At 46.5% G+C, this 26,288-nt stretch overlaps 1 protein-coding gene and 1 long non-coding RNA gene across 2 annotated transcripts in view; both read right to left on the reverse strand.

Moving 5' to 3' along the window:
• Window positions 1–26,288, reverse strand: part of Bace2 (beta-secretase 2) — an 85,479-nt gene that overhangs the window by 5,971 nt on the left and 53,220 nt on the right. The window contains exons 4-8 of the mRNA XM_087898701.1: window positions 22,929–23,057; window positions 21,670–21,804; window positions 19,890–19,991; window positions 12,702–12,851; window positions 9,204–9,372 (exon numbers count right to left, since the gene is read on the reverse strand). Of these exons, the coding sequence (XP_087754827.1) occupies window positions 9,204–9,372; window positions 12,702–12,851; window positions 19,890–19,991; window positions 21,670–21,804; window positions 22,929–23,057 (685 nt within the window). The remainder of the gene's footprint in view (window positions 1–9,203; window positions 9,373–12,701; window positions 12,852–19,889; window positions 19,992–21,669; window positions 21,805–22,928; window positions 23,058–26,288) is intronic.
• Window positions 94–9,197, reverse strand: LOC146895751 (uncharacterized). Its single transcript, XR_015000684.2, has 2 exons — window positions 1,591–9,197; window positions 94–371 (listed from the first exon to the last, which is right to left on the reverse strand). It is a non-coding gene; the product is annotated as an uncharacterized LOC146895751 (long non-coding RNA).

The following is a 26,288-nucleotide window of genomic DNA, read 5'->3' on the forward strand; positions in this document are numbered from 1 at the left end:
CACACACACACACAAAGACACTCTCATTCCCAATGAAGAACTGGGAAGGGAGTGGCCAGGTACAGTGGAATATGAGTCAATAAGAAGCTAGAGTTAATGGGCCAAGCAGTGATTTAGTTAATACAGTTTCTGTGTGGTTATTTCAGGAGTCTGGGTAGCCAGAAATCGAACATGTGGTCTCCTACAAGAGATGATGCAGGCACTGGACAGTGCTTGGAGTCTGTGGAGACAGCGGGTTATCTTACAGAAGGGGCTTGTGCATCCTCGTGCATCTTCGGATCCTGGGCTCCATGCTCAGCACTGCCTGAGCTGGTATAGTTGTACATATCTGTAACCCCGGCATTAGCGGAAGCAGGAAGTTGTAGGTCATCCTAGGCCACATAGGGAGGTTGGAGTTAGCCTTCTCAAAAATAATGACAAAAGTTATTTTCTGAATGTTATTTTCTGGAACGGCCCTTCACTAGGTGTTTGTGCATTTATTAGATACACTAATGGTGCCATGAAACTGACTGGACTTGGCTATGTTGGACTTATATTTGAGAGGACACTGTCCACTGCAGGGAAGGAAGTGGACTCTGGCTTCAGATCCCTGCTCCTTGTTGGGAACTGTGCCATTTGGCTTAACAGCCCTGTCTCTCTATGTTCTCAGTTAATTGCTTTGACGCTCACTTTTCTCATCTGTAAAATGAGGGCATAGCTACCCCTGAAAGTGGCATTGTTGGAAGAATAGGTAAGTTAGTAGATGTTAAATGTGTACACGGTGCCTGGGGTACATGTCAGTTCTAGCTTTACTTTAATTGCTTTTATGAATGTCTTGGGTTAAATTGTTAGTTGTGTAATTTCTCTCTTGTTCTCAGAAGGTCACAACCTGGTGGATAATGAAAGCCTGAGAAGACATATCATTTTACTAAAGATAATGATTATGCTATTCATATCACCCCCTCCCCCCAGCACGAGACACAGAATGAAACTAAGCGCCCTACCAAATGGAAGACCTATGACCGAGACATTCTGTGCAAATGCTTGCTTCACTTGGAAGAATACTCTGCAGTTAGAAGGGTCTAGATCTAAGGCTAGTTTCTCTGTTTCTCTCTTGTTTCCTCCCTTTCTTCCCTGCCCTTTCATTCCGTGTGTGTGTGTGTGTGTGTGTGTGTGTGTGTGTGTGTGGTGTGAAGGTCGGAAGTCAATCTCAAATGTCACTCACTCCTCAAGAACTCTCCACACCCTGTCTCTCACTGGGCTCTTTGGCTCACCAGTGTCACTAGGCTGACTGGACACTACACCTCAGGAATTCTTCTGTCCTTCCCCCGTTTCCCAGAGCTGGGATCACAGGTGCACGCCACCACCACCACGTCTGCTTTTTACATAGGTGCTGAGAATTGAACTTGGGTCCTTGTGCTTGTGTGGGAAGCACTTTCCTGGATGAGACGTCCCCTAAACCCCAGGGCCAAGATTCTCTGTAGTAAGTGTGAAATGCACAGACTCTCCACAGGGCTCAGGGTTTTCATCCGTGCAATGTGGAGCCGAGGAGCCTGGGCTTTCTGGTTCTCAGCTTTGGTGTCTTTGACAGTATTCTAACTAGATACGCACAGGCACGTCTCTGCGGCTCCTCTTCACACTACTCTCTCTATTTTTAAACATAAGCTGTACCAGATGATCCACTTTCAACCTGCAGCAAGAAAAATTTCATGGAATTACTGCCACAATCCACGATGTGTTTCAAGTTGTATGAGTTGCAATCTATATAGCTCTTGGGTGCTAAATGTCTCAGTCTATAAAAAGGGATGGATGGTATTTCAGAAGCCCTGGAGGCATTAAGACACCAGAGCCGTCAATTTAACCCTATCATTATTATCTGCTTACCTGCCGATGTCTGGACAAGGCAACATGGAGGTAGCTGAAGGGGCCCCTGTACCCAGAGTATCTGTCCAGGGATATGGCAAAGACTTGGGAGGATGAGTTCCACATTGCCCCACAGACTCACAGACTCTGTCTAATTTGCAAGGCTCTGGCTGAGATTCATACTGGGGTTCCCAGCAGGATGGGGGGTTGGAATTGGCACAGGCGGCAGAAGAAAGCTGTCTGGGGAAAGGCTCAGATGGCAAAGTGTTGGCTGAGCAGGCCTAAGAACCTGAATTTGATTCCTAGAACCAAAGAAACAAAAAGGCCCTGTGTGGCAGCCTGCCGTTGGAATCACAGAGAGAGATGGGTGAATCCCTGGGGCTTGCTGCCGGTCCAGCCTACTTGGTGAGTTCCAGACCAATAAAAGACCCTGTCTCAAAGAACAAGACAGAAAGTGACAGAGAGAGAGACACCTGAAGCTGACCTCTGGCATCCACACGCACATGAACCCATGTGTACAGCATCAGCACTCACACATGCACTCCTACATACAACCTCCAGGCTACACACACACGAACAGAAAAGTAGACTGTCTGGGCACTTTCTTCCAAATCACCCTGCACCATGACCACATTAATGGACTCCAGGTAAACAAGCCAGGAAGTTCACAGAGTCAGGCTTGGAAAAGTTCTTGGAGCCCCAGGGATTCTAGCAAAGGGCTTCTGCTCACTGCTCCCCTGCTGCAACCCTCAGTGAACCCCTATAAACTAAGAGCTGCCCGAAATTATAAATCCAAATAAAGGTACTGGGAAATAGTAGAAGCGTCTATACGTTTTAACACCACCAATTTGGTTGGTTCTGTGGGGGAATTTACTCCTGTTCTGACAGACAGGAGGCTAAGGTGCAGTTAGTGCCCACTGTTTATTCATCTAGTTGGTTCCTGAGGGTTGGACACTGGGCCTCGGGTTTGCTAAGCATGCGCTCTGTCCCTGAGCTAAATTGTCAGTGTTGGTTTTTTGAAGAGGCTTGTTAAGGAGGCTAGCCCCAAACTCCTGGCTTGAGGGATGCCCCTGCCTCAACTTTTCGAATATCAGAGTCTATGGGTGTGAACCACTGTGCTCAGATCACCCCACAGATTTTAAACATTCAGCAGGGTGGAGAAGAGCCATTCCCTGGCCTGAAGTTTTCACAAGGGTTAGAGTCTCCATGCCCCGGAGGGTGGGCAATGCTGTGGTTGTTTTCCCAGGGCTTTCTGTGACCATCATCACCGTGGAGCAGGGTGGCCATGGTGATAGACTTGTCCAGCCATCATGGCAGCAAATAGACCTCTAGGAAGATAGGTTTATGGACGCAGTCTGCAAACACGTGAGGAGGAAGGGCCATAGGACCTCACAAGCCCTTCGTCAAACCCCAAGATTTCAAACCCCACTCCATTCTACACAGCTGCAGGGGATCTTACAAGTGCAAAAATATATAAAGGTAAAAGATCAATTAGGGTTGGGGCTTCTCCCTTTTTCTTTTTGATTTATATCATCTCCCCCCCTTCCTTTCAATACCTCCCCTTCTCTCCTGCTTCTCAGATTCATGGCCTATTTTTTTTAAATTATCATTGTTACATGTATAACAAACAAATACACAGATGAACACAACTTGCTGAGTTCATTTAGTGTTGTTCATATGTGTTAGGGCTGACCTCTTGGGAGTGGATAACGAATCAGGGGGCTCATCTCTGGGGAAGACTGATATTCTCTCTCTCTCTCTCTCTCTCTCTCTCTCTCTCTCTCTCTCTCTCTCAGCAGTTGCTAATCTCCTGGACCTCTTCACCTAGGGCTGCAGCCTTGTGGGATTTTCCCCACCCACACTAGCTTTTCAATGGTGCCTCTTCCATGGGTTGTCCATGCTGCTGGGAGCAACACCAATAAGCTCACTAATGTGCCATATTAGACTTGTGAGCTCTCTTGGATCTGTCTATTTGACATTGACATTTTTGTTTTTACATCTCCTCTGGAAAGTCACACTGCAAAAAATCTGACCCCAAACACCAAGGAAGCAGGAGCTAGAATCACAGTGCCTGTGTAGGTCTGGTTTATCAGTAAGAGTCCAAAAACTGACCATCGAGGGAACCTGGCTGCCTGTGGTCTGAGGAAGGGTTGAGAACAAAAGGAGGTTTTTCCTGTAAGACGCTGAACCCTCAGGTTTCCACCTTCACCAAGCCTCACTGGACTCTGAGTTGCCACAGTCAGGGGTAGAGACCCTCAAGTTCTCATGAGAGACTTAAACACCACAAGAAGCATTTTATGATAAAATGCACCACAAGCAAAGTTTTTTTTAAAAAAAAACTTATAACGGAGACACAAATCAGCATTTTAGAAAATAATCACCTTTTGAGACTTTTATCAGGGAAACCGTTTATAGACGAGAGAACACAGCTATGCAACAAGCTGTTCGCCCATTTTCCTTTTGGGTTTGCATACTTGGATGATGATGGAAGTTTAATAAGATTATGTACTTGTTTACATAATCTGGTGTGATGTAGCAGTTAAAATGACTATTAACACAGAATATTTAAAATATATAATATTTAGCAAAGAGATCAAGCTGACAAAGATCACACACAGTTCTACAACAATAACATAAATTAAAAATAAAAAGATAAATCAACTAACAAAAGTCTGTTTCGTTTCAAGCCTGTCTTAGTTTTACTTCTGTCGTTGTGTTAAAGTATTGTGTTCAAATCAACTTAGAGGAGAAAGGTTTCTCGTGCCACCGTTTAGGGTCACAGCCCATTATTTTAGGGGGTTGAGGCAGAAACTTGAAGCATTTGGTCATATCATGCCCACAGTCAAGAGCAGAAAGAGAATGAATCCTTGTGTATCTATTTGTATGTAATCCCCTTTCTACATTTACACAGTCCAGGACGGAAACCAAGGGAATGGTACCACCCACAATGGGTGGCCTTCCCACCTGAATTAATGTAATCGAAACAATCTCCCACAGACTTGCCCAGGGGACAATGTGGCCTAGACTTTCTTGTGTATGCTCTCTCCTCCGGTGACTGCAGGTTGTGTTCAAGTTGACAACGAACACGAATCATCACCAATTCTACGGTAGACAGAACTCAAGACAGTGCTTTTCCATTTGAGATCCACTTCCCTATATTTAACCCATGCATTCCCCTCCTCCACACTGCAGAACAGTAGCACTGCCGCTGAAACCGGGCTACAGAAAGTCTTCAACTTATGTCTCAAGGGTTTTGTGGTATGCTCTCTTGGACAACACATTCAGAGAGGACCATGTGCTATTTTGAGGACACTCAGGCAAGTTGTGGCGATGCCCTCACGGCAATGAATGGGGGACTCTTGCCAACAAGAGCTTGGGAGCAGTATCTGCAGATGCCAGATGGCTGCAGGTGATGATCAGATTCAGAGCCAGACCCAGTCAGCTCCACCAGTGTCCGTGCCTGACCCTAAAAACCTGCAGGAGGATTGAGAGTAGAGAGTAGCAAAGTTCAGGCAAAGCTGTTGGGCAGAAACAGATGTCTAATGTAACCTGCTTACACCTGTCTGACAAAATAATAAATGTGCAGCGATCGTAAGAGGAATCCATATCAACTGAGGGGGTACTAGCTACATCTAGAACAAACTTTTGAAGAAAACATGATTAGAAAATCTATTAGATTGGACTTTCTAAGTAAGTGTGCACGCCTTATGCGCAGTTAGCCCTCTGGGTCAATGGGTCCTACATCTGTGAATTCAAGCAACCTTAGATGGAAAATATTTGACAAGATGTCCCTGGACGCAGTCAGCTGTGTCCTCATTGTTCCCTGAACAAGCAAAACGGGAACCATTTACACGGCGTTTGCACTGTATCACATTACTAGAGATTCAGAAATGGTTTAAAGTATCTGGGAGGTGAGCATGGGCCATCTGTCCACACAGCACCATTTTACACACAGAGCTCAGGTATCCATGGATACCGATACTTGAGAGGGGTCTTGGGATGCTTTTTCACAGTTTAAAGTATTACATAACCAAGAAGGAAAATCATAAAGATAGAATGTCGAGTCCATTTCTTACAGGGCTTCAGAACTTGGCTGCATTCACTGCAGTCTCCAGGGAAGGAATTACTCTGATAGCTAAATAATTTGTGTTGAAGAGGAGACAGACACCAGGGTATCTTCTCACAGCTGGCAAAATCAAGTAAGTGCCAAGGCCTTAAACAGAGTTTTAAGCACCATTAAGAAAAATAAAACCTTGTATTACAGCATCACACACAGTTCAGAGTAAAATCAGGATAGCTGTGTTGCCCCACTGTGAAACAATATGAATTCACATTCAGTGGTGGTCCATTCAGACAACATACAACATACGGTTATCATACTCCTGGCAGTGTTATGTGCACACAATGCCAGCCGCTGCAAAGGAAGCCCCTCGTTTAATAACATTTAATATGGGAACAAGATTTGTGGGAAAAACAGTTAAGATCATAAGGTTACCTTAAAAGAGGTGAGATATTCAGAGCTGAGAATACTGTGACATTTCAGTGCTGTGGGACAACACTTTTGTACACTGTAAAGCGTTGTCGCTCATATTGGTTTAATAAAATGCTAATTGGCCAGTACCTAGGCAGGATGTAAAGGCAGGGCAACCAGACTAAGAGAATTATGGGAAGAGAAAAGGCAGAGACCAGCCACCAGTTAGACACAGAGGAAGCAAGATGAGAATGCTTCACTAATAAAAAAGATACCAAGCTACGTGGTTAAACATAGACAAGAATTATAGGTTTAAGAGCTAGTTAATAATAACCCAAGCTAATAGGCCAAACAGTTTATAATTAATACATCCTTCTGTCTGTTTCTTTGGGACGGAATGACTGCAGGACAGACGGGCGAGACAGAAACTTCTGTCTACATTTCAGGCCACAGTCTCACATATGAGGCAGAGAAAGGCTTTGGTGGCAACCGAATAAGACAGATTACACATGCCCCAAAGCTTAAAACTCATGGTAAGATTAAAAACATGAGGGGAGGGGACTGCAGCTTAAACCAGTAAAGTAGTCACCATGTATGGTTGGATCTTTCAGAGCCCATGTAAAAAAGCTGGGTACAGTGGTTACACGTGTAATCCTAGCACCAAAGGGTGGGAACAGGTCGGTCTAGGGATTTGCAGGTCAGGCAGGCCAGCTGAATTGGTCAGGGCCTGGTCAACAAGAGGCCCTGCCATAAGAGAAAGATAAATGGCAGCCTGAAGAGTGACAGCGAAGGTTGTTTTCTAGTCTCTACATGCATGTACACATGTACACACTACACATGTGCACCTGTATACACAGGAACACACACACACACACACACACACACACACACGCACGCGCGCGCTCTCTCGCTCCACTAACACTACCAGGATAAGCCATGATTTCCAAACTTCATACAAAGTCAGATAAGATGTCACATGGTACATGCATGCATTCTGGGCTGTGTGGCTGTGTAGACTGAGTTATCCTGGTAGAGCAGACGTAGTTTTTCCTTTGAACGTGGTCCTTCCATTCTCCAGACGTCTACCACACCTCCGCAGATGCTGGTGCGCTGACAGCAGCTTGCCTCAAACTTACCATGATGGCTCTCCCCCTCAGAAGGGTCTCAGCAAGGGAAGGCATAAATCAGCTTGGCCTGTGGGCTGTCTGTAGGAGACCGTCTTGGTCATCTCAGTCGGGATGGGAAAACCTGCCCACTGAGGGTCACACCACTCTCTAGAAAGGGGATTCTGAACTGTGTCAGAGTGGAGAAAGTTGAGTTGTGCACTAGCTTGTGTGCATTAATTCATAGCTCTCCACTCACGACTGTGGATGTGATGTGACTAGCTGCTTCACGCTCCTGCCGCCTTGATTTCCCCTCCATGGTGAACTGTAACCGGCAATAGGGAGTCAAATAGCCCTTTCGCCTTAAGATGGTTTTGTCAGGCTGTTTCATTACAGCAACAGGAAAGAAAGCTAAGATAGCCTTACACTCCTGATCTTCCTGCCTTTATCTTCCGGGAGCAGAGACTAGAAACATGGACCATTACATCTATTTTAAGCTGTGCACTGTGGTCAGGCTTGAACCAGGGCTTCCTGCATCCGAGGCAGGCACTTTACCCCTGAGTTACAGATCACATCCAATCCTCAAATATTTTGATTTTCTGAGTCCGGTTCTTACTCAGTTTCACTCAAGGCAATCCTTCTGCCTCAGCCTTCTGAGTTCTGGGATTATGGGCATGGCCCACCACACTCAGTGTGCAAACATTCTCAGTCTCTTGAAAGGCTATTTTGAAACCCTGCTGCCGTCCTGACCACCATCCCTGATACAGACTCTTCTCCCTCTCTCTCCATCAAGCAATCACATGCCTACATCTTCGGTTGCCTCCGCTTGGGCCGTTTGAGTTGCTTGTCACCAACACCTAGTCTTGGATGGTACCAGGTGTGATGTGAGCCCTACCTGGAGCAGCAGCCAATCTGGAGGTTGCTTCCCTACTCTAGCAGCTTCCCTGTGGAGTTCCACCCAGGCCTCAGCAGGACTCTGCAGGGTAACTGCTGTGGCTTCTCACACAACTCCACCCAACATGTTCTGAGACAACTATTCCTTGGCCTTGTTATTTTAGAATTCTAAGAAACGGCTTCCACAGACCTCTACTTCTTACTTCCTAACGAAGACCCAGATTTTCATGAATTCTTCCCTTTATTAATTTTGCATCAACTGTCAAAACATTGTAATTCATGGCCTCGGAACACAGTTTAATGACAGACATGGGCTTAGTCTGCTTTAGCCTCTGGGTTTCATTCCCAGAACCCCCAGAATAAAATCAAAATGTAATTCAGCAGCCAGGCTCATGGGCATCTTTATTTCTTGCGTGGGAAGTGATTTCAGTGCAACCACAATGACTAGCACTCTCCAAGAACCTGCTGTGCGCCTGAGCTAGAAAGCAGTGTGTGTGCTGAGCCTGGTGGTGCGGCCGTAATCTCACCTCAATGGGAGGCCGAGGCACAAGGATCCCAAGTTCAAAGCCTGCCTGAACAACTTGTGAAGACACAGTTTTGAAATTTAAAAAGTTAAGAAGTAAAGGACAGAAGATACAGTTCAGTGGTAGGTACTACCTTCGCATGTGTATATTCCTGGTTCAACCCTGGTATTACATGCATAAGCAACTATTCATTATTTCATTATTCAACAAACCCAAGGGCCATTTCAGTGGTAAGTTCTGGTCACTAGAAATGAGCATTTGCCAAATGGTTCAATAGCACCCGGAAAGCCACGCTGACTGTTCCGGGTGGGTTACATTTACCAAGGCCCTATTCTTAGGGTGCTCCTGTGGCATGTAAGCCACACTTACCTGCACAGGGACTTGCTGCAAAGCCCACCCTCTTCCGAGCTCTGTCAAAGACCACGTAGAACCCCTCCATCACGGTGGCACCAATCACCAGTGCATTTGTGGAAGAGGAGATACCAAAGCGATAGCATTCATAATTGAGACCAGCTCCCATCATGGGCTGAATGTAGAGCTGGTAGTTGAAGAACCGAGGGAGAGACACAGGACAAAGCATGAATTAGACAAGGGGCTGAAACGGGAGGTCACACTCTGCTCAGAGTCCCCGCCCCCCACCAAAGGTCAAGGGAGATAAAGACAATTATATCACCCCAGGCAGCTGGGACATGAGATCAAAAGCGTCTCAAAGCAGGTCCTGTACCCCACCAGCTGCAACACTTGGGAGAGCAGGCCCCATACCTTACCAAGGTAACACAATGGAGTCAACCCTGTTAGCTCAGGTGTGGGTGAGCCAGCCCTGAAACTGTGAGCATGGGAGAGATGTCCCCATTTCTCATCTGTCTTATGGTGGCATGGGCAGAGGAATGACCCTTCCCACCATCAACACCTGAAGCAGGTGTGAGACCCTATCCCTGACCCCCACCAGCCACAACATTTGGGACAGCAGGGCCTGTACCTGGCAGGGCCACACAGTAGAAGCAACCCTGTTAGCACAGGTGTAGGTGAGCCAGCCCCAAAACTATGACCACGGGAGAGCTTTTGGGATTTCCGATCTGGTGGACCAACCCTACAGATGCCCAGGCCCAGACATCCACCCCGTTTATGATCTGCTGGAACACATGAAGTGACCTGACCTGCTGGCCCAAGCTGCAAGATCTCCATAACACAGGGAAGCAGAAGGATGTTCAGAAAGTGTTCTACTGGGGGCCCAGTATCAAATGTGTAGTGGGGATCAGGGGCCTCAAACCAGACCAACCAATGACTCTTTGCAATGAACACTAGCAAGCAGAGATGTATGGACAAAGTGGCATACAGTAAGACTTGGGTCGCACTGCAGCTTCCATGATGAGATTTTTAATTCCTTCCCATTTTTTATTTTCTCATTTTATTTTCTTCTATTTTTTCCTCTTAAATTTGTTTTACTTGGGGGGCTGTGATGGCAGAGGGTGGGTGTGAAGGAATGGAGAATGAATGGGATCAAGATATATGATGTGAAAAACACATAGAATAAATAAAAGTGTCTCAATAAACTTTAGTTTTTAAAGATTTTTATTTTTAATTTCAACCAAGCATATATGAGCATGTGTCTGAGTGTAGGTTTGCATGCATGAACGCAGGGCTCCACTCTAGTGGGCTGACTCTGCAGTAGCCATCTTGTACTATTAAACTATCTGTTAGCAAGCATTGTCTCCACGCAAGGAGTTAACCACTTCTTCCCTAGAGTCTGGGGACCTCATCCTAGAGTCCGGCCCTGAAAAATGCATGTTAAATGAATGTGTGGGCTGAAGCTTGGCTGGTGTAAAATGGGACACACAACTTCTAGAGAGGATCTACTTAAGTCAGGGAAAGCTGTGGGATCATATGTAGCTTCCACAGTAACTCCTGGATCTAAGGTTTTAGAGGTTGCCTAAATACGTGTAGAATATACCTTTCCCTGCCTCTGAAAGAACGAACTACAGAGAAGCAGAAGACTATGTATCAGATATGGAGACGGGAGCAGAAGACTATGTATCAGATATGGAGACATGAGCAGATGACTATGTATCAGATATGGAGACACGAGCAGATGACTATGTATCAGATATGGAGACACGAGCAGAAGACTATGTATCAGATATGGAGACACGAGCAGAAGACTATGTATCAGATATGAAGACACGAGCAGAAGACTATGTATCAGATATGAAGACACGAGCAGAAGACTGTATCAGATATGGAGACACGAGTAAGTGGTCAGATGCCATCCAGAGTGTTTGCATCTTTTAGTTGGTCCTTTTGGGTGTCTCAACTCCAGATAATGGACTTGGGAGACAAAAGCAGGCAAACTTGAGTATAAGGCTAATCTGATATGCATAGTGAGACACCGCCTAAATAAATATGAAAGATCTAGACCATACACTTTGTAACTTATAAGAACACTTAATCTTGCTGAATCTCAGCAAACAAAAACAACTTGCCTGCTTTAAATCAAAGTAGCACAAACGGACAACTAGCAGTATCTCAGGTGAGAGTAAGCACATTTTCAACGGTGTGGTGTGGGAGAATTATCTGTATTCTGTCAATCATATTTTAATAAAACGCTGATTGGCCAGGCAGGCAGTATAGGCAGGAAAGCCAGACAGGAAGTAGGGGTGGAGCAAAGAGACTGGGAGTATTCTGGAAGCAGAACCTCCCTTGCCACTCCTGCGCAGACCACCAAAGAGGCAGCATGTAACTTGCCCAGCTGAGAAAAGGTACGGAGCCATTATGGCTAACATAGATGAGAATAATGGGTTAATATAAGTTATAAGAGTTAACAAGAAGCTTAACCTAATGGGCCAATCGGTTTATAACCTTATGGAGTCTTGTGTGTGATTTTCTTTGTTGCTTGCCGGCTGTTGGGGTACTGGGAGGGACAGAAACCCCAACAAGCCAGCCCTCATGTTACAACGGTGTATGAAGAATTTCCTGTTGGGCTAGAGGATGCTTTAAATAAAAAAAATTGTGTGTGTGTGTGTGTATGTGCACACACACCCAAAATCCTGTTCTAAGATTCTGGTGTCTGACCTCCCTAGACTTCAGGGAGGGTTAGGCAGAGGCCTGCTGCAGGGAAATGGCTCCACAGTGCCACCTCTGGTGAGATCAGGAAGGACAGCTAACTGGGGCCTTTCCCCTTAGGGACTAGGTCTTAACAAAGCCAGGGCCCAGGGAAAGAGGATTGGGAGAGTGGAGAGGGGAACATGGCTCAGGAAGACAGAACTTTATCTGCTGAGCCCCTTGGGAGAAAGTTCCTGCTGTTACAGTGTGAGGCCTTCACTTCTGACACTCCAGTGTACTGATACAAAGACAAAGCGGAAATGCAGCTGTGGCAGAGGTCATCAATGTCCTGAAGTTCTTCACCTTTCCCTGCGGCTATGCCTTGAGGCTACGTGACTCCCCACAGGGAGAGGGGGGAGACTGTGTCCCTAGCTTGAGAATTTACGTCTACTGCGGGCTCCTTTTGGTGACAATGGGGAGGAAAAAGGGCCCGTGCTACAGGACTGTATGAGGCTCTTTCCTCTCAGAACCCAACCCTCACCCGTGCTCTCTGGTGATTGAAAGACACATGGGATTGTCATGTCACTAACCTGACCCCAGACATGTGAGCTGAGCCCTTACCATCCCAGGCACCAGCCAGAACCAGTCTGCTCCCTCCTGACCAGGGCCATATGAAGCAAACTGTCAGAGACCAGAAGACCTGTAGGCTCACGAAGAAGCAACAGTGTGGTGGCTTCATTGTGGCCACAGGTGCCTAGTTGTGCATGAAATCTGGTTTTGTGAGTTACATGTGAAAATAAGGAGAAGACCATGGATCCAAGCTCGTACCTGTGGCAGAATGGTGATTCGGAAGGAGCGACTGGAGTTCTCATCTCTCAGGTAGATAGAGATCTTAGGGAAATATGCCCATGGCGTTTCAGAATTTGTCCAACATGCCAGCTGGGCCCCTGTCCAGAAGCCATCAGAAAACTCTGGAATCTAGACAAAACAGATCCTGTGAGAAGCAGGGACTAGCCTGGTACAAAACAGGAAACGGCTCCCCACTTTCCTGGTCCGGTCCCAGCACTGGACGCCCACAGGGACAAACAACGTCTCATCAGGACAGAATGACAGGGACATCAGTCTTCTGGAAGAGTGAAGCTGATAATACAATAATTATTATTAAAAGGCCAAGACACCAGATCACTTCCTGGGATTAGGCACTGTTAAAAACAGTTGGCAGATGAGGACCTCAGCCTTCCAACACTCCAACCCGTGTGGCAATGTTCCCTTTCACAACACTAGGGAGGGGAACCCAAGCATAGGTTAGTGTGACACCTTCCCCCAGGCCTTTAGAAGACAGACGTTCTCAAAGTTATCTCGTATAGTTCCATTTCTGTTGCTGTGATAAAATACCCTGACCAAAAAGCAGCTTAGGCCTTTTGTCTGAACTGTGGGTCACTCCTCTTACAGTTCAGGTCAGGACTGAGAAGCAGCTAGAGGCATTGATTGTAGTCACAGCTAAGAGCAGAGAGAAACTGGCTTGTGCTGCGTGACTGCCTTCTAGTTTTCTCTTCTCTTACACAGTCAGGCCCTGGCTGGAAAATGGTGCCACCCGCAATGGGCTGGGTATTTCATATCAATGAACAATCTAGATAATCCTCAGACATGCCCACAAGCCAACCTGATCTAGCTAATTCTTCAACTGTAATTCTCTTCCTGCGTCTACTTTGTGCCAATATGACAGTTAAAACTTCCCATCACGGCGGCTTCTTAGGCTCTCGGGGGCATTGCCTGCATCGGGACTCCAGGGGTTCAGGACCTAGTTGCTTCCTAATGCAGTGTTCTTCTTAAACACCCCTCCTGAAGACCTCAGCCCAGACCCCACCTCATCCAGAAAGCCTCCCTGACTCCCGACTTAACACTGGCACATTGATCAAACCCTCTCTCTTGGCCTTTCCCTGGGGAGGTTCATGGTAACAAATCTTGCTTCTTGGTGATGAATGATCCTGTACTTGCTAGAACATCTCAGGACAGTGTCTCCCACCAGGGCTTGTGTATGGATCACTATGTGGGCCCAATACCTACACAAAGACAACACTGAAGGGCATGTGGGAAAAAAATGAGTGACAGGATCAAAGGGCCACCCGTGTCTCCCATCAAGAACAGGAAAGGCAATGCCACCCACCCACTTCTACCTGCAGGGAAATGAGCAGGCTCCTTAGACTTGTGCTATCTCAGTCACAGGTGCTGGGCTGTGCCTGAGCCACACGTTGGTGGAAGGAATGTGTCTGACAGAGCAATGGGGACATGTGGCCAAGGGCGGGGGTGGACTGTCACCAGTGAAGCTTCCCTAGCACAAGAAGTGCAGGGTAGGGAGTGACAGAAAGGTGGTAGGCAGAGCCACTGCAAAGGTGTCGACAGGAACTACCCACTGGGTGCCAGCATTCGTTTACTCAGGTCTGCATTCAGCAGCACCACAGGTGGGAATAAGAAGACATGCATGCAGCTCATCTGTGTCCTGAGTTCCCTGAGCTCGAGGGGATGGCCAGGATAAATAGGTACCCTAGAGTCACTAGCAGATGGTGATGGGGGATGAGAGACTCTTCAGGCGATCGGGAGAAGTGAGGGCCAGGAAGTCAGTCCTGAGAAACAGTGACACCTACATTCTGAATGCCAGGTAAGTGCTGTGTGCAACAATGGCCCATGCTAGGTGCCACCACCCACTCTCTGGGAGCGTGAAGCCGCCTGCACAGTCGTGGTAGACTTGTAAGGTTTCTAAAGCAGGTGCCAATATGTTTTTGTCTTTTACAGAAGTGATGGATCATATGTATCATAGAGCCCTTCCCCTGATGAGTTAATCAGGATGGAGGATTTATCATCTTGCTGGACTTGACCGAGGTAGAAGTGCCTGGGCCTTCTGGGAGTGCCCAGTATTCCATTGAAGCACATGGCCAGCTCCATTGTGTAATAAACAGTGAGTCCCAGACAGACCAGGCAAGTGACCAAAGTGTTTCAGGTCAGATCTGGAGGTGTATTTTCTGTTCCTGAAAATATCCCAGGGACTGATGTATTTCAACCTCAGGTCAGTTTTAAGGTTGGGAGGCACTTTGTGTAGATTCCACTTTGATGGTGGGTTCTACAGCCAAGGAGGTGCTGGGCTGAGCTCCAGCTGGGATGCAACAGCTGGATGCAACAGCTGGGATGTGGATCTTAGGGCTCCAGAAGATGCCTTTCATGCACAGAACTAGAACCATTTCTTTCTACAGCCTGCCTGCACAACACACACAGAGGGACAGAGCTCAGGCCTTATAGTTCCTTCTGGTCTAGATCTAACCCAGGCCAAGAAGCATGGGCTTCCATGAGCCCTGTAGGTAAAGGGAACCGACGTCCAGATGCACTGTAGGGCAAAGAACACTCACACTACTAGAATAAGTCCTACCCAAGGTTGGCAATCCCCTGCCTTTCCTCCCTGATGCAGGTGCTGAGTGAAATCACAGGATAATTTTAGACACAGCAAACAAATGCAGTAATCTCCTTGCCTCTTCCTCGTGGTTTGCTTAAGTCATCAGATGCTGAGAAGAACTCAAAGTACGAACCCCTCACCCCTCCACTAACCCACCCAGGCTCCTGTGAGGGATGGCTGTGGGTTGCTGGCTGCACACCTGACACTCATGTGGTCCCCGTGACTCTTGAAAAAAATCCTTCAGAGCTCAGAATATAAAGCCTGAAGGCGCTCACACTACTCCCTCGGAGGACAGACTTATATTTAAGCACTGGGCATATGCTCCTTATTTTAAGTAGGGTTTGATTTTAAGCAAGCATTCTAACTTTACAGCATGGAAAGACTGACTTGGCATTTTTTTGGGTGTAGCAGCTGTTGGCAGAGATATGGATTTGCTCTGATTTTGGCATGGCTGTTCAGGATCACTGCCTGACACTGGAAACCAGAACCTGTGACGCTTTCTTGCTGGGTGCTCTTCCTGTATAGATCCAGGTTTCTGCAATTTGGGGAGAGAATAACTAATGCCTCTCTCATTCCCAGATTTCTGCTGGAATCTGACACACAGACATGGCTATCTGCTTTCCTGCCAGTGGCTGGGATTTGGCCATTTTGGTCTCACTCCAGCCCCTTGCTAGTATCCCATGCAGGCCCTGGGCACAAAATGCTCATGTTTGGTCATCTAGTGAGGACCTTGAATAGACATGAGAAAGATAAGGGACACTCACCTCTCTCTGGGCACAGGGTGGAGTCAGCATTGTACAAACCAGTTACAAAATCTATCAATGCTAAGCTTTTAATTTAACTACACCTCTGATGTTCATTCTCCTGTAAATAAGGAAAGATCTGGGGACAGAGCAATTTGATTCCTTAGTTAGCAGCTGGTGGACGACCCCTTGCTGCTCTGCCTGTCTTGAGCAAAGCCATTATCAGCCTAGCAGACAGCCTGACTGCTCTTCACTGGCATCAGCCTCACAGAACATTCCAGAGATGCCTTCAGACTACGAAAGGATGGCAGAGGCTGCCCACTACTAAAGACACTGCCTAAGCCAGGGCTGTTTGAAATATTTACTACAAGACTTTTTGTTGTGACAAGCCCGGATGAACTCCAGATGATCCTGTAACCATGTCTACCTTGGCCAAGCAGGGAGCAATTCCCCTGGTAGTCTAGAAAAGGTATTGTTTGGACAGGTGCTAAGAGGCAAGGCTATAATTGGTCCCAAACAAATGGCTGCGATTGGTTCAGAGCAAACGCCTGTTAGTGGCCACACAAATGCTGTGATTGGCTTAAACATCCCTTCTTGAGCTGTACCTGTTCAGGTTCACACAGCAGTCAGCTGGGAGACCTACTACGGGGCTCCTCCCCTGGTGTTGCAGCCTTGGTCCCAATAAAAGGCCCCTCTCTAGAGGGTCTTTTCTTTCAGATGTTCAGAAGTGTGGGCCAAGCTGACGTGGAGAAACAGCAGCAGAGGGCAGCACCAGAGACATGACAGAGCAAGGGAGGCAGCAGACAGCCCAACAGTTGGTGAGCCAAGCTGTGCAAGCCGCAAGGAAACTGCTTCATGGAAGAAGTGCTAGGCACCCTGGCCTCCCAAGTAGCCCTTGGTGGGTCATCCAGCCTAGCAGCCAAGCTATGAGAGAAGTCACGGTGGAAGAAGGGACAGAGATGCCCAGGTGGCAGAGAAAGATGACAGATGGAACTAGACAGAAACAGTCTCAACATCCCCACAGATGGAAGTGGGGGACCTCTCTAAGGGTTCCCTGCTACCAAATAGAGGAAGCTGGAGAGGATTTAGTCTTACTTGGTATGTATTGAATATGGAGTGTCCCCCAGTTTGCTGGGCTTCTGGGAAGTGATTCAGTACTAGGGATCTGACCTGACTGACATTACTTCCTTGAGGGATTCAGAATATCACAGCATTGTGGGGAGAGCATTAAGGTGGGAGGTGCAGTCCAGCTAGAAGAGGGTACTGGGGAAGGGTCTAGAGCTTTGTCTTGTCCTGGACCTCTTTATCTGTGTCCTGGATGGTATGACATGTGCTTCTCTGCTCTACCTCAACTTCCCCACCACAACGAGCTGACACCTCTGAAACCATGAACAAAAGAAATCCTTCTGTGAGGTATTGTGTCCCAGCAATGAGCAAGCCACTAATAAATACACACCCTTTGACGCCCGCTGCTGCATAGATTGATTTTTTTCATGTGTGTATGTGATAGGAATGAGTGAAAGCATGCATGCTTACATGTGTGTGCTCATATATGCAGGTATGATTGCAAGTGTGTATATATGTGGTTGCTGGCTAGTTTTAAGTCAACTTTACACAAATCTAAACATATTTGAGAAGGTTGCACATATATGTATTATATGATTACACATATCTGAGAAGGACCCTTATTTGATTGGCTTGTGGGCAAACCTGCAGTACATTTTCTCAGTTGATGATTGATATAGAAGGGCCAAGTTCACCATCATTAGGACCACCCCAGGGCAGGTGGTCCCGGTGCTATAAGAAAGCAGGCTGAGGAAACCATGGGGAACAAGTCAGTAAGCAGTACCCCTCCACAGCCTCTTTATCAGCTCCTGCTTCTAGGTTCCTGACAGGAGTTCCTGCCCTGACTTCTCTCAGCGATGGATCATAACCTGAAAGATGTGAGCTGAAATAAACTCTTTATTCCCCAGGTTTCTTTTGGTTTTGCTGTTTTTTTTTATCACAACAAACAGAAACCCTAACTAAGACATATGTGGAGCTCTTCACTCTATTGGGGTAGGTGAACCCAGAGCTCACCAATTCCAGCTTGTTCAGCGAGCCAGCCTGCCCTGAGAATCCCGCCTCTGCCTCCCGAGGGCAGAATTCCAGGAAGCCACCACATTTGCCTGCTCTGACATGGATTCTAGGGCTCATTGCTTACACAGAAAGTGCTCCATACACGGAGCCATCTCCCTGCCCTTGACAGGCGTTTTTGGTCCATCCTATTGGTCTGCAGTGACTGGAAAGTTGAGATGATGCTGGGAGAAACAGTAGGCAAGCATCAAAAGCGATGCTGTTTTTGATGGCTAGTCTTGGCTGTCAACTGTCAGTCTTCGTTGGCTTATCATAAGTCAATCTAATAAAGCAAATATATTCATTTTATCAGTTCTGTTTCTTTAGAGGACCCTGACTAAAACACTGTTCTCAATCAGGATATATCTACATTTCAGGATATGGCCATGAAACAATGTTACTTTGGCCAACTGGCTTGTCTCCTATACAATGTTTAGACGCCATTCCAGTTTGGATGAAGACCGAAGAGGGAGCAGATCTGGGGCTTATTTGTTTCGTTTTAAAGGACACGAATACAACTGTGCTTCCCTGCAACTTTAGCACACAGTCATGCTAGGTAAGTTTTCATACCCGTGAACGCCTGAGGAAACAGTGGTGGTCCCCAGGCTATAACGGAGGGGACCATTCCTCTCTCTTGACACATGATAGCCGTGTGTCGTCACAGCCCAGTGGTTCTGCTGGTGTGAACACACCTCCGTCCCGACAGCTGTGGAAAGGCAGAGCGGCAGCAAACAGCCGTGTAAGTGGCTTACACATTGACACACTACACTTTTCAAGGTCATTGTGTACGAAGCTTACCGCAAGGCCAAATGCTGTGTTACACAGCAGCAGCTGTAAACGTGTTTTTAAAGTTTCATTTATTTCTTTAGATTTTATTATTTTTTATTACTGTGGGAGGGCACACACATGTGGCATAGATAGCATCCATGTGGAGGACAATTTTGTGGAGTTGGTTTTTTCTTTCCACCTTTACACAGGTTCTGGGGATCCAACTCAGGATGTCAGACTTGATTGGTAAGCACCTTTACCCAGTGAGACATCTTATGATAGGGGAGTTCAGCCAATCATATTCTGTTTTCAGGGCGTGCTGCCCTCAGGCAAAAGCCTGCCTATAAACCTTGCAAACGCGCTCCGCTAGCCCTCTTTTCGCCTGGCTCCTGTGTCCAGACGGATCGGTTGGATTCTGGTGTAAGCTGTTGTAAGTCTTACTTCTGTTTATTAAAGCTATATATTTTGTATCAAGATAGTCTGGGGACTTTTCTTTACCAATCGCCCTACAGCTTCAATCTTATCCAGTTGAGTCTGGTTACTGGCCTACATTACCAGTTTTGTGTTAGGTATACCCCATAATGTCTGCATAATAAGCATGTCACTTGGCAATACTGTCCCCAGACCATATTTCTATCAGAAGACCATATTTCTGTAAGAAGCACATGATGGACTCATACTGCAGATAATTTTTACCTCAGATTAAAAAAAAAAACTCTTGTGTAAACTCTACTATTCGTTAAAACACTGGAAATATTGCACACTCAGAAACAAACCCTCTGAAGTTGACGTGAAGGTATTGTTTATGGATAGATTCACAGCAAACGGTAACTTCATAAGCAACAATTTACAAAACAACCGCTCTTTAAAATCTTCAGAACACCGAGTCCAGAGACTGGAAACACAGCTGTGTTCTGGAACACCCCCAGGCACCTGGGGACTCACCAGAGATGTGCGTGCCACAGCTTCCACCACCGCATCGAACACCTTCTGGGGCAGGCGCAGGAGTGTGGTGCCACTGTCCACGATGGCCTTGTCCGCATTGTACTAAAACAAGGAAGGGGAACACACTGAGCACGGCTGCAAATCTCATCCATGTATTGTGATCCCATTTCCACCACGGTGTCTGTCATTGACAACTTTATGCAGCCACAGCAACTCAGGGGGACTATGAGTCATTTTATCTCCAGGGCTCAGGAGTCAAGGGACACCCATACAACTGTTTTCCCTCCATAGGTTGTAGTAAAAGGAATGGCTGGCTGCTTCCCACCGCCCAGCTAAGTTTTACCCGAAATAATTACACAGAAACTGTATTCATTTAAACACTGCCTGGCCCATTATCTGTAGCCTCTTATTGGCTACCTCTTACATATTGATTAACCCATCTCTAATAATCTGTATACCATCACGTGGTCGTGGCTTACCGGGAGAGATCCTAACCTGCGTCTGTCTCGGAGAGGAGAGTCATGGCGACTGCCTGCCTCTGCTTTCTTTCTCCCAGCATTCAGTTGTCTTTCCCACCTACCTATGTTCTGACCTATCAGGCCAGGCAGTTTTCTTTATTAATTAACCAATGAAAGTAACAAATAGGCAGAAGACCCTCCTCCATCAATAGATGAACTCTCTGAGGCACAAGAAAGGAACGAAGCAACAACCTAGAGTTCCCAGGCAGAGCTTCCCTCATGATGGGCAGAGGGATGGGCCACCGGACTTTAGAGATTAAAATGATCCTTTTAAAAGTGACTTCTACAAACTATTCAAAATTCACTTTTCTATTATTTGACCAGTGGAAAAAGAGAAGGACAACTCTGATTGGACACCTCTATTTGTTTTGGGGAAAGAAATTTAATAACAACACCTACATAACACATACTTTGTACTCTATTTTATTTGATACAAGCCTGGAGACTTCAATGATAACCAAGGACCTCTGACAGTGCAGAAATGTGGACTTGGGACCCAACTCAACAGCACTGGAGTAGACCAACATTTATTACAGGTGTTTGTAATCATGAGAATTCAGGGCAGCGTGGACACATGTGAGAGTCAACAGAAAGGGAAGGGCTACAAGCAGCTGTGGAGTCACTGAGTGGTAGGTAAGCTTCAGAAGCCATTTGATAACTGGCACACAGGACTGTGGCTTCCTCAGATTGTCATAATGTTAATAACATAACACAAAAGAAGTCAAATGCAGTGTGAGACTGGGTGTGTGGCCAATGCGAGATATGTGCGTGTCTTCCTGGTGGCACTGTTAAGCAGCTGTACCTTTAGGAGCCTTAAATTGTGTGTGTGTGTGTGTGTGTGTGTGTGTGTGTGTGTGTGCGGGGGGTTGTTTAAGGAGGATAAAGCTAATGATAGTTTAATCTCCATTTTCTATCCTGATAAAGGTTCTTTTCAACACAGTTGAGGAACCATCTGGCCAAGATGACCAGGGAAAATGAAAATGAAGTTGGTCACTCTTTTCGATATTCAGCACTTATACTAATTTTTCCAGAGGCTGTAGTGTGTGTGTGTGTGTGTGTGTGTGTGTGTGTGTGGTGTGTACACATGCATATAATTTACTGCTTTGAACTCATCATGGATAAAGGTTGTGTCTTCCTGTAAGGATCTTCTGAGCTACCCTGTAATATGACACACCTTATGAGTTCTCACCCAGGTCCTGGTTAAATACTGAGTCTTCTTCAGCACCTACAGGCAGAATCCAACAGGATTGGAAGGTTCTCACCTCTCTGCAGTCCAGGTTGAGGCTCTGGCCTCCGATCTCCAATTTCAGGATCTCTATCTGATAGTACCATTCCTCTTTAATTGGGGTATACCAGATGTCTCCTTTATACAAACTGGGTTCAATCCCACCCAGGACCTGGGAAGAAAAACAGTTACAAATGTAAGAGGTAAAAACTATGTGGCTACATCAGCTTCCACAGAGAAGCATTTACTCGGGGTAAAACCCATTCACAACAGTACCTGCACTTTATTCTGATGCTCTACAGCTAATAATGATGCTTCAAAATTCCCCATTTACTGAAGGTTTTGGGAGGCTATTGGTCATGTCCCACAATACTTTGCCCTAGTCTGACAAAGATGTTCCACTGGTATCCCAGGCATTCAGATCCACCTTCATGATGCTGAGAGTTCCCTCAAACAAATGCAGTAGAGTAATTAACCACTCTGACTGGCATTGATTTACGGCCTCAGAAGCTAGATATGAGGGAAACAAACCATAATATTTCCTAATCAAGACATTGTTTTGCAAAAACACTGTTACCCCACAGAAAGAGACGATAAAAGTGTTCGGGGCAGGTGGGCTGTTAGCACAAGGCAATGACTGGTGCTGATCCTGCTGCCGAGAGAACAGGGACTAGACACACCTCCCAAAGAGGGGTCCTTCTTAACTTCTGTACTGTCCCTTCCTCTGCAGGGAAGGTTGCCCTGCACCATCCCAATGGGGTACACTGCCCTGATTTCATTTCCTTCTAAACATTTTTTTCTGGGTGCTATGTGCTTGTGTAGGAGTGGAACAAAGAGGAGGAAGAGGGGTGGGAGGAAGATGGGAGAGCGGCTCTTTTTCCCATCAAGTGCACGGAAGTCCTAGGTGTGTATGCCCTGCCTAGAAGAGGACCACTAGCTGTACCTCCCCACTCTCCCTTACTTGCTGGTACATCTTCTCACAGAAAACCAGCTGCTTTGTATATTTTCAAAGGACAATAAGACAACTGGGGTGGGGTTTAGAGAAGCAATGAGAATCACATTTTTAGATGGCTGGACCATTATCCATCTTCTAAAGGCTATATGACAAAGTTGTTAAATTACCATTAAATTCTGCTATGGTGCCTAATATTTAGTGGTGGTTAACCATTTCCTATATAGTGTCTGACCAGTACCTATATGAGATTATGTGTCTAATAGTTCTGACTTGTTTTTAATAAAACAGAAACCCCAACAATTTGTGATTTTTTCATCCCTTTAAGACTGAAAGATACCCACAAGACTACCTCCGTTGGTACCAGATCCAGCTACTGGCAATCCGGCCCCGCACATCTGCATGGAGAAAATGTTCGGAATCTTTGCTTGGGCCACCAGGGAATCAAAGAAGGTCTCCAGAGAACTTGATGGCTGCAGAAAGGTGGGGGAGACAGTTACTGCTTTGTGACCACTGAGTGTAGTCAACATCCCTCTCCTTTGATAGTCTTGGACTTTCTACTTCAGAGTCTTCATGGTTAGGAGAGGGTAGAAGTGGAGGGGAGACAAAGGGAGGGGGTGGAAAAATATATAGCTCAATAAAAACAATTTTTTAAAAAAAGGACATCTGAGAGGAGTTCTGAAGAGGGATAAGTAATGACGGTGTGTCAGAGACTTTGAACCAAACCAATAGCTCATTGCGATGGACATTCTGTGGTCTGGATGTTAGGACGAAAGGGTACACTGCGTGGCACATGACACATGATACCACTAGGATGAATGAAGAGGTGTTGGAAAGATGGAGGAGCAAATTGTTTTATTTTTTAATTAATTTGGGGGGCATACTGCAGGGATGAGGGGCAGATAGGGAGGGATTGGGAAGTGAGTGGGATTGGTATGCATGATGTGAAATTTCCAAAGGATCAATAATGAATTATGTTAAAAAAAAGAATCTTCAGGTTAATCAACACACATGTTTGAAACAGGGTGTGATCACTCAGAAGTCTCCCACCTGGCTTCCTTCTGTCTGGCATTTGAGGTTATACCACTAAAGTATTATATGTGCGGGAGATATTGGGATGCTACCTAGCTGTTTACCACCATTTCAAGACAGGAGGTGTGTGAGCCTGTGATAGTGAGTTACTGATTTGGGCTTAGATACATGGGGTAAGAGAGCACAGTTACTCTAAGAACTTTTACCTATCCCCAAAGCCATCCAACATACAAATAACCATTGACCTACAAGGACCAGAGACCCACATCCCAGTCCCTGGTATTCCAGCCATCACAGGCTTCAATAGTCAGGACACTTGTCACTGCAGGATTACAGACTTCCTCTGCCCAGTGCCTCTCCTGCATGGAGTTACAAGTTTGAAGGACATTTCACAAGAGTGTCCATGGTGAGTGAGGCATTCTGTAAACAGCTTTGGGCTAGGATACACTAGCAGGTGCCATGAAGGAAGTTAGTTTAGCCTTTGGCAAAGGTGAGATACCAGGGCTGGCTACCAAGAGTTGCCAGAATTTTACTTTTTGCTTTCATCTGAGACAGAATTTCACTATGTGGCCTAGGCTGTTCTTCAACTCAGCAATCCTCTTGATTTGATCCTGAGAATAGCTGGAGTCACTGGCATGCAGCACCATGCCTTCTTGGGTTGTCAGTTTCTCCAGACAAATGCAATGCTCAGCCGTGGCAGGGAAACCCTGCTCCTGGTCACTCTGAAGGAATAACTGCTTACTAGTCACGAGAATTCAAAGCTCCAGCACAAATGAGATAGGAGCCTCCTCACCTCCTCAATCCATTTCTCTATGGCAACCTGCTCCTTCTGTCTCTGCTCCTATAATCCTTCTCTGGATTTAGCACCATCTCCATGGGATTTCTGCAGAAAGGCTGTGTATCTGGACGGACTGAGAGCCAGAGTCCACCAAGGGGTGGCTGGGGTCTGGTGGGACACATCTTGGTTCCCCTTCCTAAGAGGCAGCAGAGGAGGAGTGTTTGCTTCATGTCTGGCCAATTCTTGAACTGGTCCTGACTAGTTTGACTAGTTCTTTGTTCCCTTATCTGGCAACTGTGACCACAGTTGCCTGTCAGACTTGTTCTGGGGGGTTAAGAGGCCCAAGGTCTCTGCATGGAAAGAGCCTGATATTATAAGTATTTGACTACATTGTATAAAGATATGTCATTGTGATTGGTTTAATAAAAAGTTAAGTAGCCAATAGCTAGGCAGAAGGTATAGGTGGGGCTTCTGGACAAAGAGAGCTCTGGAAAGAAGAAAGGGGAAGTCTTCGGCTGGATGTAGAGGAAGGAGGACATGGAAGAAGAAAGGTAAAAGTCACAAGTCCTGTAGCAGCATGTCGATTAATTGAAACGGGTCAATTAAAGTTATACGAGCTAGTTAGAAACAAGCCTAAGCTAAACCCGAGCTTTCAAAATTAATAAGTCTCTGTGTCATGATTTGGGAGCTGGTTGGTGGAAAAGAGAATGACGTGTTACACCCCGACACATGCATCATTCATGGTGTTATTCTATGAGTCATTTTGTCCCTAAGCCTTGGACCTCAGAATCCCTCAAGGACTGAAAAATCTAGAGTTGTTCAGAACCAACCCTGAAGGATCCAGATCTAAGGGGTGTACAATGGGGGCTGGAATCTGCAGCATAAGGTGCCCCCTAGTGGTTGTGATGCATGCCTTACCCACCAGGGCACCCACACGAGGACCACCCAGTCCTCAGCCAGCCCCACTGTTTCAGGGGTAAGACACCTGATCTAGGCTACCCAGCTGGTCCTTCCAGATGCACCCCACGCCCTACAGAGACTATGACCAGATCCTCCAATGGCTCGCCTGAAACTAACCATCAGAAACCTTGGGATTTCACAGATGAAAAGATAACAAGGTCATGGGGAGAGTCTGGAGCCTCCCCAGAAACCCCAAGGTAGTCTGTTCTCATGAAGGCTTTACACATTATTAATTCCACTTAATTGAGACTTGTTCTTCAGAATAATTAGCATTAAAATCATCTTCTCCTTCATTTCCACCCAAAGATATGATCTGACCAAGGCCAAGGTGACACTGTCAGCAGAGGGGACTTAGGAACCCAGGTTCCAGGCCAGTCTGTCCACGATGCCAAGGACAAAGGGGCTCTTGAGCCAGTCCTAGCTCTATAACAGAGTGAGCGTGGCCTGGGGCTCAGGCTTCAATCAATGCTAAACCTCTTCATTGAAGCGACCGCATGTGTAAAAGGAATGCAAGGGCTCATAGGGTCTGCATCCTGGAAACATGAGGTGCGTGAATGGCTGTCTTGTGATGTCCTCTGCCTGGCGTCTGACAAGCACTTGGTAACCCGCTTCTCCAGGAGACTCCAAGGGCTTGTAATTCCCCATTTGTTGCCCACACACACCATTGTTGAAAGGCTGGAACTGAGCACATGTTCCACAGGGTGGGTGAACAATCTTTTCTGGCTCGTCCTAGGCCAGACAGGTCCACTGCTCATGTGGCTACGCATTTCCCTGCACTAAGCTAGGGTTCAACGTTTAGGCCGAAGCCACTGAGCCAGGGAGTGGTGCCCAGCAGCAGGGCCAGGACAGGTGACTCTTCTGTTTTTCTCAAGTGCATAAGCACCTGCCTGTCTCCCAGATACAGCCCTTCTGGGAATCTGCCTGCCTTTGGCAA

The sequence above is a fragment of the Myodes glareolus genome, chromosome 2 (assembly GCF_982192425.1).
Source record: "Myodes glareolus chromosome 2, mMyoGla1.1, whole genome shotgun sequence".
Classification (NCBI taxonomy): Eukaryota; Metazoa; Chordata; class Mammalia; order Rodentia; family Cricetidae; genus Myodes; species Myodes glareolus.